The sequence below is a fragment of the Anomaloglossus baeobatrachus genome, unplaced genomic scaffold (assembly GCF_048569485.1).
Source record: "Anomaloglossus baeobatrachus isolate aAnoBae1 unplaced genomic scaffold, aAnoBae1.hap1 Scaffold_3597, whole genome shotgun sequence".
Taxonomy (NCBI): Eukaryota; Metazoa; Chordata; class Amphibia; order Anura; family Aromobatidae; genus Anomaloglossus; species Anomaloglossus baeobatrachus.
Window position 1 is genome coordinate 877 of NW_027442951.1, and position 16,648 is coordinate 17,524.

The 16,648-nt window shown below is 43.6% G+C and overlaps 1 protein-coding gene across 2 annotated transcripts; it reads left to right on the top strand.

The window, feature by feature from the left end:
• The first annotated feature begins 334 nt into the window (after nucleotides 1-334).
• LOC142273203 (RNA-binding protein 4B-like) lies at nucleotides 335-16,388 on the top strand. Of its 2 annotated transcripts, none has more exons than XM_075332521.1 (4): nucleotides 335-418; nucleotides 8,072-8,492; nucleotides 10,342-10,949; nucleotides 14,112-16,388. In XM_075332521.1, exons 2-3 carry the CDS (start codon nucleotides 8,081-8,083, stop codon nucleotides 10,938-10,940), a joined length of 1,011 nt encoding a protein of 336 aa, XP_075188636.1. In that variant the 5' UTR covers nucleotides 335-418; nucleotides 8,072-8,080; the 3' UTR covers nucleotides 10,941-10,949; nucleotides 14,112-16,388. The 2 variants fall into 2 exon arrangements, with proteins under 2 accessions (XP_075188636.1, XP_075188637.1); XM_075332522.1 differs by having other exon boundaries at nucleotides 10,342-10,852.
• Nucleotides 16,389-16,648: the final 260 nt, after the last annotated feature.

Consider the following 16,648-nt stretch of genomic DNA (forward strand, 5'->3'; position numbering starts at 1 on the left):
TAAAATGTCTACCTGATAACACCTATGAGGTAAAATATATCTACAGCATGAGATACAACTACTTCAGTATCACACATGCGCTCTTTGTCTACGTCTCTAATCTGAACAGTTTTCTGAGCACCATTTTACACAACGCCATTCCCGCACTGAAAGCAGGCGTGACGTATGAGCTAACCGAGCGACAAAATGGCGGCAGCCCGTCAGGAAGAGACGCGCCGCGCTGTGAGGAAACCAGCTACTTCCCCTTCACCAAGCCAACTATTGGGCGGTAAACTGAACTAGCCAATCAGGATGTAAAACGCAGGCTGAGCTGACCAATCAACAGCGGAAACGTGGAGCCCCGCCCATCTCTTTCACAGATTTTGGAGAGCAGTGTCGGCAGAGGCCATTTTGTGTTCGCTGCTCGTGAAGTGATCAGGTGGGTGCTGTCTGTATGGTACGGTCGTTTAGCGCTAGTTAATGGCGGCTCGGGAGCGAGTGTGAGGTGAAAGGGGTGCACGGTGGGCCGGTATGTGTGTACGAGCTGGTGTAACGGTGTTGTTAGAGCGGACGTGTGGTGTATCCCTGGTGATTAGGGTTTTTTTCAGGGCTGCACCACGTCCCTGCTGTCCTACCCGGCTCTCCAGAAGCCTCATTGTATAGTCAGAAGCTGATTGGGGCGGGGTAAAAAAAAAATATAGTACAGGCTTTTACCAACCCTTTTTTTGCACAATATATATTGTGCAAAATATATAAAAAAAAATATATAATATAATCTCATTAAGATTATTATATTTATTTTAAGATTATTTTTTATATGTATGTACGTGTATAATATATATATATATATATATATATATATATATATATATATATATATATATATATATATATATATATATAATATTTTAAGGTTATTATATATTTATTTTAAGGTTATAATATATATTTAAAAAATATATATTTTTCCCAGTGATCAGCGACCACTACCATTCTCTGTACTGGCTTAAGCAGTCGGAGGGGTCACCACGAATGCCCGAGTATAATTGAAGTTAATGGGTGGGAAATTGAAGATCATTTTTCTGGAAATATTGCAGAAAATTGTTAGTGTCCCCTCCCCCTCACCCCCATTGACTTCCATTATACTCGAGTCGTGCCCATCCGAGTGTCTTGTTTAAAGCACTGTACCCACTCATCGCCATTTAAATAAATATATATTACAATTTTTATTTTGCTCACTTTGTATGTTGGGTGCACACGTGACCCCTATTGCTATTTATCTGCACGTCACCGCTTGCTGGATGGGTGCACAAACAGACGCCGAGGCTGTAAAGTGACGCATTAAAGCGTAACAGTGGTTTTTTTTTTTCACTTTTATTTCATATGTGGACAATAGACATGTAAATAAGCAACTTTATTCTATATCAGACAAATTTGATTCTTTCCTCCTGGTGGTTTTTTTTTTTTTTCTTTCTTCCTCCTTCCCTCAATTCCATGGTACAATTTCTTGTTGATGACTGACTTTCCCATTACTGACAGATGACAGTTGGTGTTGATGAGATTCTGTGGAGGTGGCCTGTACTTCGCCTCTTTAGCTCCTTCCTATTCCACCTCTCCATTGCAGTCCATCAGAAGGAATTGTTATATCTTCTCAGTAAGGCTACTTTCACATTGCGCTTTTACTTGCGTTCAGTGGTCCCGTCGGGGCATCCGTCCGAACCGCCCCCACCCCGCAAAGCGTGTTTCGGATGCATGCGCCAACAGGACCATTGACTATAATGGAGCATACTCCATTAGCCTGTGCTCTGTCTTGGCACCATTTTTGCACATATACATTTTCTGGAGGTGGACACTCGAATGTAGTCGACTGCAGAAAACGTATGTGCAAAAATGGTGCAAGACACAGCACATGCTGAGTCTGCTTCATTATAGTCAATGGCCCTGTCGGCGCATGCATCCGAAACAGGTTTTGCAGGGTGGAGGAGGGGCAGTTTGGATGGATGCCCCGACGGGACCTCTGAACGTAAGTAAAAGTGCAATGTGAATGGGGGCCTAAAGGAAAAGTCTTAACTGAACAGTTTTCCCATGAATTGAGAATACTCTGTCCAAGAGGAGAAAGAAGCCGATTTCTCTGATAAAGATACATTACTATTTTCAGGTGTGGTATAGATTTATGAAATAAAACTTAAGGGAATCTGTCACTTGGTTTTTGCCACCTAATCTGAGAGCAGCATAATGTAGGGGCAGAGATCCTGATTCTAGTGATGTCACTTACTGGGCTTTTTAGTGTAGTTTTGATAAAATCATTGTTTAATCAGCAGTAGATTATCATTGCAGGACTACGTGGCGTGCTGCAGGTAGTCCAGCATATTCATGAGCTCTGTATAAATGCTAGATCTGCAGCAGAGAAAATAGTAATTTTATCAAAATGACAGCAAACAGCTCGGTAAGTGACAGTGCTGGAATCAGGGTCTCTGTTTCTACATTATGCTGTCAGATGAGGGAGCAAAAACCTGGTCACCGATTCCCTTTAAGACAGCTACTTCTTAAAGGGAACCTGTCACCTAGAATGTGTTCTGACCTATCAGCAGACGCATGTGTGCCCTAATTACACCTCCCTACCCATCCCTGTTCTAAAATTGTATAATATGAAAGTAATAAAAAATGTTTAATTACCTTAATATTTCCTATGTAAATAGCAGGGGATATGGTCACAGGGGCGTGATACCACGGAAAGTATGCAGACCTCCATAGGGCAAGGCGCCGCCCCTGTGACCATATTCCCTGCTATTTACATAGGAAATATGAAGGTGGTAAAACGTTTATTACTTTCATATTATACAATTTTATAACACAGGGATGGGTAGGGAGGTGTAATTAGGGCACACATGTGTCTACTGATGGCTCAGAACGCATATTTTAAGTGACAGGTTCCCTTTAAAGCGCCACTCCAGTGTTTAATTATTTCAGCCCTGGAGTGGTGCTATAAAGCTGTGCGGCCTGCCCCTAGTGTTACTCACCTGCTGCCATCTTCTGGTCTCCTATAGTTTGTGACCTGCCAGCAGCTCCAGTGTCTCATGGAGCCAGAGGTCACAACTCAGTACAAGTCTGAGAGACTCGTTTTGGTTCTCATAAAGATGCATTGGACACTTTTGGCCAGTCAGAAGTTACGATGATGCCGAAAAACGATAAAGATAGTATAAGGCAGAGGGTATACATTTAAAGTTCCACTCGAGCGCTGAAGAAAAAAAAAAACCTCTGATGTGGTGCTTTCAATGCTGCCATCAGAGCTGGACTACAACATTAACCCCTTCAGCCCCGGGGCACTTTCCGTTTTTGCGTTTTTGTTTTTTGCTCCCCTTCTTCCGAGAGCCGTAACTTTTTTATTTTTCCGTCAATCTTGCCATATGAGTGCTTGTTTTTTGCGGGACAAGTTGTACTTTTAAATGAAATCATAAGTTTTACCATATGGTGTACTGGAAAGCAGCAAAAAAATTCCAAGTGTGGAAAAATTGCAAAAAAAGTGTGATGGCACAATAGTTTTTGGGATGTTTTATTCACGGTGTTCACTATATGGTAAAACTGATGTGTGGGTATGATACCTGAGGTCGGTGCGAGTTTGTAGACACCAAACATGTATAGGTTTACTTGTATCTAAGGGGGTTAAAAAAATTCACAAGTTTGTCCAATAAAAGTGGCGCACGTTTTGCGCCATTTTCCGAAACACGTAGCGTTCTTATTTTTTGGGATCTATGGCTCAGTGACGGCTTATTTTTTGCGTCTCGAGCTGATGTTTCTAATGGTAGCATTTTTGCGCAGATGCTACGTTTTGATCGCCTGTTATTGCATTTTGCGTAAAACTTGCGGCGACCAAAAAACGTAATTTTGGCGTTTGGATTTTTTTTGCCACTACGCCGTTTACCAATCAGATTAATTGATTTTATATTTTGATAGATCGGGCATTTCTGAACGCGGCGATACCAAATATGTGTATATTTATTTATTTTTTAACCCTTTAATTTTCAATGGGGGGAAAGGGGGGTGATTTGAACTTTTAGGTTTTTTGTTTTTTTTTAATTTTTTAAAACTTTTTTTTTACTTTTTTTATTTTATTTTACTAGTCCCCCTAGGGGGCTATAGCAATCAGCAATCCGATTGCTGATCGCTATCTGCTGATCACAGCTATACCGCTGTAATCAGCAGATTCAGTCACTTTCTTTCTTCCTCTGCTCCGTGCCGAGGAAGAATGAAAGTGAAACTTCGTAGCACCAGGCGTCATCACATGACCCTGTGCTACGATGGCAACCACCGAACGTCACGTGATCACTCACGTGACGTCCGGAGGGGGCGGCGGTAAGTAAAAAAGATGGCCGCGCGCATGTAGATCTCGCTGCCAGACTTTGGCAGCGAGATCTAAGGGGTTAATGTTCCGGGTGGAATGCGATTCCACTCGGAACATGTAGGCACACATGTCAGCTGTTGAAAACAGCTGATATGTGTGCCGATCCACGCCGCCTGCCCGCGGCAGGGGGCGGGGCTTACCGGGACACGATCCATGACGGAAAGATCCGTCCATGGTCGTGAAGGGGTTAAAGGGAACTTGTCAAGTGCAATATGCACTTAGAACCGCGAGCAGTTCTGGGTGCATATCACTAATCCCTGCCTAACTGTCCCTGTATCTAATGGCATACATAAAGAGAGCTTCAGAAAAAGTATTGCTAAAGATCCTTTATAATCTTCTATTGAGCGCAGGGACTAGTTGCAAGGGTGTTATATCCCCGTGACTCATCCGCCCCCTTAGCATGTTGGCACACACACAGGGGCGTGCTACCATGCTATTCAATGCCCAGTGTTATCGGTGGTGATGTGCGTACTTCTGTCTGTTGTCATTGTATCAGACGCCAGGTTCAGTTCATATAATCAGAAGTCCCCAGCACGTCCGGTCATGCGCACTATGAAGCCGGGTGTACGCGTCCCAGCTTCAGAGAGGTCTAGTGCGTATAACCGGAAGTGTTGGGCATTCTGATCATGCGCACTGATCGGCGTCTGATGCAGTGACAGCGGACACAGGTACGCGCATCACAGCTGATGATGCTATTCAATAGGCGTTGAATAGCATGTTAGCACGCCCCTGTGGGTGTGCTAACATGCGAAGAGAGACGGTTAGTCATGGGGATATAATGCCCTTGCGACTAGTCTCTGCGCTCATTAGCAGATCATAAAATATCTTTAGAAATACTTTCTCTAAAGATCTTTATGCTACTAGATACAGGGACAGTTAGGTAGCGATTTGCAACATGGACCCTGCTCGTGGTCCTGGGTGCATATTGCACTTGACAGGTTCCCTTTAAAGAGGAATCCTGACTGCAGGATATTTGTGTAATGTGCCAGCAGCATTATTTAGGGACAGAGGCCTTGATTCCGGCGATGTGGCATTTTCTTGGCTGCAGCAGTTGATAAAATCAGTTTTCTCTGGGATCAGAGCTCTGAATGCTGAGCCCTGTATAGCCCTGCCCACACCACTGATTAGCAGCTTTCTGTACACACTAAGGGTACCTTCACACTTAGCGATGCAGCAGCGATCCGACCAGCGATCTGACCTGGTCAGGATCGCTGCTGCATCGCTACATGGTCGCTGGTGAGCTGTCAAACAGGCAGATCTCACCAGCGACCAGTGACCAGCCAGCAGCGACGTGCAAGCGACTCTGCGCTTGCACGGAGCCGCCGTCTGGAAGCTGCGGAGACTGGTAACTAAGGTAAACATCGGGTATGGTTACCCGATGTTTACATTAGTTACCAGTGTGAGCAGGGAGCCGCGCACACTAAGCGCTGGCTCCTTGCTCTCCTAGCTACAGTACACATCGGGTTAATTAACCCGATGTGTAATGCAGCTACATGTGCAGAGAGCAGGGAGCCGCGCACACTGAGCGCTGGCTCCTTGCTCTCCTAGCTGCTGTACACATCGGGTTAATTAACCTGATGTGTACAGCAGCTACATGTGCAGAGAGCCGGAGCCGGCAGCACAGGCAGCGTGAGAGCTGCTGGTAACTAAGGTAAATATCGGGTAACCACCTTGGTTACCCGATGTTTATCTTGGATACAGCTTACCTCAGCTGTCAGATGCCGGCTCCTGCTCCCTGCTCGCTTCATTTGTCGCTCTCTTGCTGTCACACACAGCGATCTGTGTGTCACAGCAGGAGAGCGGCTTTGAAGAAAACGAACCAGGGCTGTGTGTAACGAGCAGCGATCTCGCAGCAGGGGCCAGATCGCTGCTCAGTGTCACACACAGCGAGATCGCTAATGAGGTCACTGCTGCGTCACAAAAACCGTGACTCAGCAGCGATCTCGGCAGCGAGCTCGCTGTGTGTGAAGCACCCCTAACAGATTACTTAGTTTAATCAGTGGTGCAGTTAGACCAGTTGTCCTGTTGGTGTCCTAATTAAAACTATTTTGCGATACATTAATGGAATCAGGGTTTCGGCCCCTACATCAAACTGCTGACAGGTTCACTTAAAAGGGAACCGGTCACCACTTTTTTTTGCCCTATAAGCTGCGGCCGCCACCACTGGGCTCTTGTATACAGTATTCTAACATGCTGTATAGAAAAGCCCAGGCTGTGCTGTATAACATAAAAAAAAAACTGTAATACTCACCAAGAAGGTCGTTCCAGTACACAAGTCAGATGGGTGGTGCTGTTCTCCGGTGCCTCCCCTTTCGGCCATCTTGGTCTTCCTTCTGAAGCCGCGGTGCATGACGCGTCTACGTCGTACACACACGCCGGCATTGAGGTCCTGCGCAGGCGCACTACAATACTTTGACCTGCCTTGAGCAGGGGAGATCAAAGTGCACCTGTGCAGGACCTCAGTGCAATTGGGGGTGGGGAGGGGGGTTGGCAACTCAGTGTTCCTTGCTACAGAATTGTAATTTATCCATAAAAACGGATGTTGCTGGGATGGTCCATGTGGTTTCGGTGTTTATTTTTTTTTTTCTTGCTCCTATAAACTTGGATTGGCGGGTCTTGCACAATCTTAGCTGTCACTCACAGCATGCTGTAACTTTTTTTTCTACCAGAATCTGGACGAGGAAAAAAAACTGACCATACACACTGCGTCATTGACTAACAGTGGTCTGTGTCTAATGCGATATTTTTTTCACATTGCAACTTCCTGATTCATACGCTCGTGTGAGCAAGGACTATGGTGATGGATGGCAGCCATCAGTACTGCACCCATCATAGAATGTACTATGTTCCAAAGGTGTTAGGCCCCTTTCACATTGCGTTTTACCTTCCGCTCACAGGTCCCGTCGGATCACCCGTCCAGACCACCCCTCCCCCACTCTGCAAAGCGTGTTCCGGACGCATGCGCCCGACAGGGCCATTCACTGCTATGGAGCGCACTGCGTTAGCGTGTGCTCTGTTTTGTGCCATTTTGTGCACAGATCACCTACGTTCGGGTGTCCGTCTGCAGAAACGTATATATGCACAAAACAGAGCACACGCTAATGCAGTGCGCTCCATAACAGTGAATGGCCCTGCCGGGCGCATGCGTCTGGAACACGCTTGGCAGAGTGGGGGAGGGGGCGGTTCGGACGGATCCTCCGACGGGACCTGTGAACGTAGAGAAAAACGCAATGTGAAAGGGGCCTTATCTATATATGTATACATATACCGTAATTTTTATTTTTATTTTTTTTTATATTGAGCATTATAAGCCCTTCCCTTGCTTTTATACACAGAAAATAACTGCCAGTGATGGAAAATGAGCGATCAGCTAAATGCCGGCAGAGCAATTCTTTCTGCAGTTTTATGCAAAGAGAACTGTTCGTTAGGAAACCGGTGTTTAATGTTTTGGTGGTGTAAATAACGATCAACGCCTTTATCACATTGTTCTCGTGTATGTGGGTGCTGCACCATTCTACCTGCTGAAATCACATACAATGGGTACAAACCCACTGAGAAACAAAATAATTTTAAGAGGGAAAGCAACGCGCTTGCTTAAGTGCAAACACCCACTTACAATTGATGATGTGGTTGTGTTCAATGTTAGCCAATTGCATCTAAACTCATATATTTTATTTATTTTTTTTGAAGTTTGCCAAGATGGTGAAACTCTTTGTTGGTAACATCCCACCGGAGGCGACACCTGCCGAACTGAAGTCGCTGTTTGAGCAATACGGGAAAGTAACAGAATGTGACATCATAACCAACTATGGCTTCGTCCATATGGAAGACAAAAAGTCGGCTGACGAAGCTGTCGCAAATCTAAACCAATACAAATTGCATGATGTCTGCATTAATGTGGAACACAGCAGGGGGAAGCCCAAAGCTTCAACCAAGCTTCATGTCAGTAGCATCAGCCCCGACTGCACCAGTGATGAGTTGAGGGAAAAGTTTGAGGAGTACGGGAGCGTCTTAGAATGTGATATCGTCAAGGATTTCGCCTTTGTTCACATGGAGAAAGCAGAGGAAGCGCTTGAAGCAATCAGAAATCTAAACAACTATGAGTTTAAAGGTGAAATATGTGGTTAGGCTAATGTATGAATATGTCCTGCAGCGCTGGTTAGGTCTCATTCACACTTCATTTCTTTAAAATGGTTGTGCACTATTGGTCAACACCTTAATTACTCCAGGGCCCATCCGTCCATAAAAAATAAAAAAAAGCTTGATGCTTGCCTCCTGGAGCGGTGCAGTTCCAGCGCTGTTGCCTCTCCGTTTTATGCTGCAAATGTGACCATGGCAACTGTCTGAAGCCCTTATTCCATTGTAATGCTGCAGACAATCAGTGCTTGTTGCTTGTCACACGGCTGCCATGGTTTGTAGTGATGACTTCATGAACTGTACCGCTTTGTAAGGAAAGCTTCAAAGGCTTGGATGCACTGGAGTGTTCAAGGGGTTTATCTACTAATTGTATTTATTTTTATTTTATTAGGCACAGTTTGTTGTACTCTCATAGAAAATGTAAGAACGATACACTTTTGTTTTTTTTGTTTTTTTTTTTTGTTTACGGAGTGCTGTTGGTATCTTTTATATAGAAACATTTGAGATTGACCTTTGTCTAGTTAGGCTAACCTACGCATAAAGAGCCCATCTAGTCACATTGCCTCCGTCCTAGTAGAATAATGCCGATGGAGGCATATATTTGTTTAGACCAGACAACCGATAAGGACACGTGCACACGTTGAGAATGTGGTGTGTTGTTTTGGTTTTTTGTTGGTTTTTTTTTTCTCCACAATTTGTAAGACAAAATCAAACCAGGACTGAGACAGAGAAAAAGTATAAGAACACACTCCCCACCTCTGCATTTCTCACCCACTCTTGCTTTTGGCTTATAAATGCTGCTGTAAAAAAAACAATCAACAAATCCTCAATGTGTGCACGCCGCCCAAGGGATATCTGACAAATTCCCCCCCCCCCCCCCGAATGCTATTAACTGGCAGGTTCCAAAGCTACCTTGCTGCTACACTAAAGCCCAGCTACCAGGAGGTTTTCAGTCATAGAGGCACAGCTTCAGTCATCGCACGGTACATGGTAAGCGGCGACTGTAACCAGGCCTTGGCACTGACTGACATCCGGCTCTATTGATGTGCTGCTCAGCTGGCTGTCAGAGCAGGGTTTTGTGGCTGCAGCCACCACTTACTGTGTACTGATTAGTGACCAAAGCTGGAGGGGGGGGGGGGGGGACGGGTTTGAATAAATTTCCTCCCCGCAGATGGCCGCTCCGGACACCCTAGGTTAGTAGTGCTTAGGGATGTGACAGATTGCAGTTTAAAGCACTTATTGTATAGTTTAAAGTTTAGAAGTGTTTAACTTCACATGTTTAATTTATTTTTTTTTAAAAGAAGTTACACATCTAGCTTCTTAAATTGCGGATTCCATAACCATAGAAGAACGCAAGAAGGTAATTTTACCACGTTGGTAAGTAAATCTGTCCTGGCCTCAGTACTGGACAAATCCACGGTGCCAGGTAATCAATGCACCTAGAAACTGGAGTTCTCCATTGAAGACCATAGGAGTTCTTACGGTCTGGCCATAAAATGTTATACCGGCAGCTGTAAACTGCCCTCTTACACTGAGTGTACTCCACCTAATTTGAGGCTCTTGGCCATTTGGCTTATTACACAGTGTATTCATTCATAATGTGTAATTTTCTATGGTATGACCACACCAAATTTAAGTTTGCTTTTTACAAAGACCTGAATGGAAGTACAGAACACCATGAGAATCATTTTATTTTATTTTTCCTCTGTTCATTGTAAAGTTTAAAATCTGTTGTAAAAAAAATTTTTTTTTTAGTTGGTCAAATTAGTACTTGAATAAGGGAGCTGTCCTGACCCTTGTTGGTTGTTGTTGCTCTCTTGAAGGCAAACGGATGCACGTTCAGCTCTCTACGAGTCGTCTGCGAGTCACACCGGGGATGGGAGAACGAAGTCTGTGTTATCGTTGCGGGAAGGATGGCCACTGGTCCGGAGTGTGTCCATTAGACCAAATGGCTCAGGAGGTGGATATGGCGTCGCCCTACGGTCATGACCCCTTTGCGGATCCTTATGTCCCTATGCGCAATGCGGCGGCTGCTGCCTACGAGCGTATGTACTATGAACGGGAACGTCGCAACCTCATTGACTATTACCAGCGCTATCGCATACGCCCCTCATCATATGATGCCTATATGGACCGTCGTGTAGCTCCTATTCCCCCTCAAACAATGTCCGGTATATCACACAGAAAACGGCTGGAGACCTCTCCATACGAGAGGCATGCGTTGCCACCACCTCCTCCGATTCCCAGCTATTACGCACGAGAGCGAAGCCCAATTCGTCGGCCGCCGCCTCCTACTGCGACCGCCGCTGTGGATGAATATGTCGCTGATCGCAGGTTAGCCCCTACAATGCGTAACACTCTCTATGAAACCCCACGATACACGATGCGGAATAACTACGCTGATCGCACGCGGTATTACTAAGCAGAGGAGGTGAGGGTTTTTTTATTTAACTTCCCCTCGTGATTTTATACTTTGGTATCTAATCCTTCTCCATTCTGTCTTATGCCTTCTTCCGGTCAGTGTTTTTTTTTTTTTTTTTTTTTGTGTTCCTCCTTTTTCACAAAAGGTTCAGTTGAGAACGCGTTAAATAGAAGCTGTTATTTACTTCCCTTTTGTCCTTAGAGTAGTCACTTTTTTTTTTTGCCTCTGTCTTGTCCAGTCATCGTTTTCATTTTTAGCAGTGCATGCATTAGCTTTTGCAAGTGTTAGAATTAGATGCTCTCTAATTTGCAGGTAAGTGGTTTTCTTCTATGCAAAGTTGGGAAGAAATACAAGACTTTGCATCGACATGGCATAAAATTGTCAAATTAAATGAGCTTAGCTGAGATTGTGAATGGCTTTACTGTTTATATACAGTTGAGCTATTTCTTAACATTTAAGATCAGCCTTTCTGCTAGAGATTTGCAAAAACCACTACGTTATTTTTTTTTTTGCTTCTATTTCAAAATTAGTTTTCGTATAGTTTTTCTACTAGCAATCCTATAAATAAGATTTGTTTAGACAATGTATTTTTTTTTTTCTCTTAAGTGAAATAAAAAGTAATACCGCTGCCGATACCCTGATGCTTCTGTTTTTGCTTCCTGGTCTAACTGCATGCAGTAAATGCCCGCCCAGTCGATTTTCTGGTTGCGATGGTGAGGGCTCATGCACACGTTGCGTACTCTCATGCATTTACGCTGCGTATTGCACTGCAGCGTAAATGCCTGCGTCCCCTGCACAATCTATGAAGAGTGTGCATGACACGTGCGCACAATGCTTTTATGAACGCAGCGATTTGTGTGCTAAAATTTTGACCCAAATCTGTGTGTTCATAAAATGAGCATATCAATTATTCCATGCGCTATGGGTGCAGCTCCCAGTCTGTCTATGGAGGGAGCAGCGCATGAAATCGGCTTTTTTTAAACAGAAAAACTGCATTCATTATGCCGTGTTTCTGCAGCGATTTGAAGCGCACATGTGCTGTCAAATCTCTGCAGAATATTCAGCAGTTGCGTGCGCATGAGCCCTTACTTGTGGCATTTCCTGATGTCAGGAGGGAGCAGGGAGTAAAGATATGAGTAAGGGGTTATCTTTAAAATGATCAGCTGTTGATGGTGATAACATGGCTCATATTGGGCTTAAAGCATTTTATGCAAACTTCCAATGTACTTAGTTTAGCTAAATGTCATGTCTTACAGCCAACACAAGTCTCCTTTCGAGAAGGGGAAATTGCACAAAAATATCGTGTCTGCAGTTGTTTCCGACACTTAAAATCACCTAAAAATTGTGTTTGGTGCAGAGGCTTAAAGGGAAGGTGCTGCAATTGTTATATTAATTGATGACTGGTTATTTCTAATACAAAATTTTAATTTTATTTATTTATTTTTTTTCCCCTTCAACCATGGGGGGCTGCCATTTTTGAATTTGCTTGTGTGTAACGACACTTGAATGCCAAATACGGCAGCCCCTGTACATGGATGGGATTGGACGTCAACTATTGTCCCTATCTTCGGCACTGTAGCTGCCTCCTCCTGTGACCTGGGCATGCCCCTGAGCTGTCCAGGTCACAGCTGTGGGAGGGGGTCGACGCCATCTTTGTGAAGCCCATGTCGCCTACACTTTCTCTTTTTTTTTTTTTTTTTTTTTTTTTTTCTTTTCTTATGGCTCTGTTTTAAGCCCAAGCGGTGACACCAGGGTGTCAGAAGGTGCTATGGCTGGAGTAGAGGTTCGGCATGAGGTGAGTTCCAGCGTCGGAACGGTGATCGCAGACTGACATTAGTACAATACCAGGCTGCAGATTGCTGCCATGTTCAGAGCACAGCAGAGAAATTGTGCTGCTTTGCTCTGTACACATCGACACGGCTCTGTTATCACTGCAAACTGATATATAGCAAATTTTTGTACTATATGGAGCACATTACAGTGTATCACCACGTGGGGCGTGTTTGACACATATTTTGCAGTCACCAACAAAATGGCTTCGCTCTGTGATTTTAAGTCTTCTTCCCTTATCCTTTTTTTGCAAGCACCCAGAAGTGGAGAAGGAGTGAAATCACATATGTGAGCAGGTCCTGCCCTATTCTACTACAGCTGTAATGCAGGCTAATTGTACACTAGGCTTTCATAGCAAAGTGAACCAATCATTGGGATTTTCGTATATAACCTAAAGCCAGTGCTATGCTGCCACTATCCAGCTGAGTCTACACATAGCTTTAGTGGTCAGCTCGGATGTTTAGGTTTTGAATTCCAAGAAAGTAAAGTTTATAAAATCGGTAGCTTCTTGAGTGACAGCAGCTGAGGATCAGATAATATCTGGGGGGGTATTCAGCGTTATCCCCTATCCCGTTAGAATTAGCATAAGTATTATACAAACAAATCACTTGTGAGGTCATATCCATGTGACCAGAAGGGGCGGGGCCTCGGCCAACAAAGCTAATACCACGAAGCAACATTTTTCTGGCTGAGGCTCCACCCCTTCTGGTCACATGGGTATGACCTCACACAGGTCCTGCAAGGGAAAATGAATCGTTGGTATAATACTTATGCTAATTCTAACAGGGGGAGGGGATAACTATAAATCCACCCCCCAGATATTATCTGGTCCTCAGCTGCTGTCACTCAAGAAGCTGCCGATTTTATAAACCTTTACTTACTTGTGTTTCAAAGCCTATACATCCGAGCTGACCACTACAGGTATGTACAGAATCAGCCTGATAGTGCCAGTATAGCACTGGCTTTAGGTTATATACGAAAATCCTGGTGGTTGGTTCCCTTTTAAGCAGCTGCTCCTCCTAGTTTCTAAAAGTGGACATAATCAAACTTTAACATTTTTATTTTTCAGTTTGCTCCATTAAAAACAAATATTAAAACCTAAATACTTTTTATTTTTTTTTATTTGCACCTTCCCTTTTAAGGCACATGGTGGATAAGAATGAAATTGTACAAACCATTGAAAAGACTGCTTTTTTTTCCCTGTTTAGTTATAATTTTCTTTAATTTATGTATTTCTGCTTAAGCTAAAGTGGCATTAGTGAGTGGAATATATTCAGATAGGACGTATAAAAATAAAAGTTAAAAAAAAAACTGCAATTTTCTACCTTTTTTGTATTTTAGGTAAGATATTTTCGGCTCCGTCGTGGTCTTCAGTCGCGTTTGCAATAAAGTTCTCGGCCGAATTCAAAGTTGTGTAACATCTGTTGGTTTTTTTTTTTCTCTTTTACAATTGTCTAATGAATTATTCATAGGAGTGAATAATATACTCATCTCTTTAAACCATACACTGTATATAGTTGTCAGCTAACCGTTCGCTTAGCCATCAGCTATTCTTTTTTTTTTTTTTTTTTTATCCGTTCCTCCCTAATTTCATTTAAGCCTGCACATGTCTTCAACATGGAGTGAGGACTAAGACACCACCAGGCCCTTTTTGCTAGTGGGTTATGATAACAAAAGGATTGGGCATATTGAAATGCAACATGCCTCACCCCTTTGACTTAAGTCTGCCATTGGGATACCCCCTATAACCCAGCGTTAACATGATCTTTGTTACGGGATTGCAGCCTTGATTTCATTCTGGAGGATTGCAACATGCAAATGTTTCCAAGCAGCCCCCTGTATCTGAAGTACAAAAATTCTGTATATATACCTGGTGACTCTCCATTAAAGGGAACCTGTCAGGTGCAATATGCACCCAGTACCACGAGCAGTCGTGGGTGTATATTGTATCTAGTAGCATAGATAAATATATCTTTATAAGAAGTATTTCTAAAGATTCATTGATATGCTAATGAGCGCAGGGACTAGTCACAAGGGCGATAGTTCCTGCACTCATGCCGCTCTCTCGGCATGTTGGCACTCCCACAGGGGCGTTCTAACATGCTATTCAATGCCCAATGGCGAGCGTACCTGTGTCTGTTGCACCTGCTCAGAATGCCAGGTTTAGGGTTATTGCGCATGATCAGAAGTCTCTGCACTTTCAGTCATGCGCACTATGAAGCCTGGTGTGTCCCGGCTTCAGATAGGTGTAGTGCGTATGACGAAGTGCCGGGGACTTCTGATCATGTGCACTGACCCTAAAAGCCTGCCGTTCTGAGACTGTGCAACAAATGTGTCACTGCCGATGATGACGGTGGGTATTGAATAGCATGTTAGTGATCTTTCTGTATGCTACCCGATGCAGGGATTAGCAATATGCACACATAGCTGCTTGTGATTCTGGGTGCAGATTGCACCTGACAGGTTCCCTTTAATGCCATTTATTACCTTAATACATTTCGCTTTTAACCAGAATTTTTTTTTTATTTTTTTTTTTTTTTTTTTTTTAAGCATTCACAAGACTTTTCCAGCTTAATTCATTTTCTGCAAATGCCATTCCTTTATAGTTAGTGTGCACTTCATGGAGAAGGAACATCATTTTTCATTGACGATGTTGTACTGGGACTCCAAAGTAAGGGACTTTTCATGTTGTGTTCTTGTCCACATTCAGTGGTCCCGTCGGGGCCTACATCTGCACCCCCTGCAAAATTTGATTCGGACCATGGACAGTAGTGGTGCAGCCCTAAGTTACGGTGTGCCCAGTTGTGCACCATTTTCGGGTGTATATGCCTACTGGAGGCGGACACTCGTCATTCTACTGCGTCTGGTTGTCTGCCTCCAGTAAGTGTATACACCCAAAAATGGTGTACGACGGAGCACATGGTAACTCAGTCTGCACTATTAGCCAGTGGTCTGAATCTTGTTTTGCGGAGACTGTTCAAACGTAGGCCCTGATAGTGCCACTGAATGTGGAGAATAACGCACTGCGAAAGGGCCCGAACTATACGTATCCAATGTATAGTCTCCATACCTCGAGCCCTCAGCTTGGCTGAGGTTTAATACTGCAGTCCCAATGGGAATGTGTAGCTGCCTTTTAAGCAGGAGGAAAGGAACAAGGTTTGAGGCCACCAATTATGGTCACTATACATGAGAAAAAAAAGCGTAAGGTCCCTTTTTAATGACTTCTCAGAATTGAAAGGCTTGTGGCTTGTACTATTACATTACAACATAAAAATCCATCTGTGGGTTTATGCTTTGCCTCCAACATCTAAATTCCCACTCCAGTATACTAGTGTTAAATATCACCACATCCAAATTGTGGAAATGGTTTGGTGTTGTGTGCATAGTATATTCAAATACATCTTACTAATTGTACTTTTTTGTAAGCTCTTTTAGGAATTCACATTTCAAACTTTTTTTTTTTTTTTTTTTTTCCTTGCCATAGTTGATCCTTTAGCAAGAAGGGAAGTAATGTGCAGTAAAAATATTCAGAAAATGTAATCTTGCTCGTAAGAAATGTATGTTAACATTGTGTTTTTTATTTTCTTTTTCCTAAATAAAGAGCTGTTTTCAAAAGTGCGTGTGTGTTTAGTTGTGAAAGTCCATCTGGGCTTAAAATGTCCTATATATGCCTAGGGAAAAACCTGTCTATTTATCCCTATGAGACTCCAATTGAAGGTTGTATAGGGAAAGTGACTTCCGTTCCATCATAGACTACAGACAAGGAATAACTTCAGCAAGGCCGGAGTTCCACTTGTGTATGACTCCTTGCGAGTCTCATCGGTATCACCCGACACAGCCGCACACTCGCCTGACACGAGCACCTCAACTACATGGAG

What these genes read in the sequence shown, in the direction of transcription:
- LOC142273203 (XM_075332521.1), top strand. Translation starts at nt 8,081, where the DNA reads ATGGTGAAACTCTTTGTTGGTAACATCCCACCGGAGGCGACACCTGCC. An exon ending in AAACAACTATGAGTTTAAAG is followed by an intron (nt 8,493 to 10,341) that starts GTGAAATATGTG and finishes GCTCTCTTGAAG; the next exon opens with GCAAACGGATGCACGTTCAG.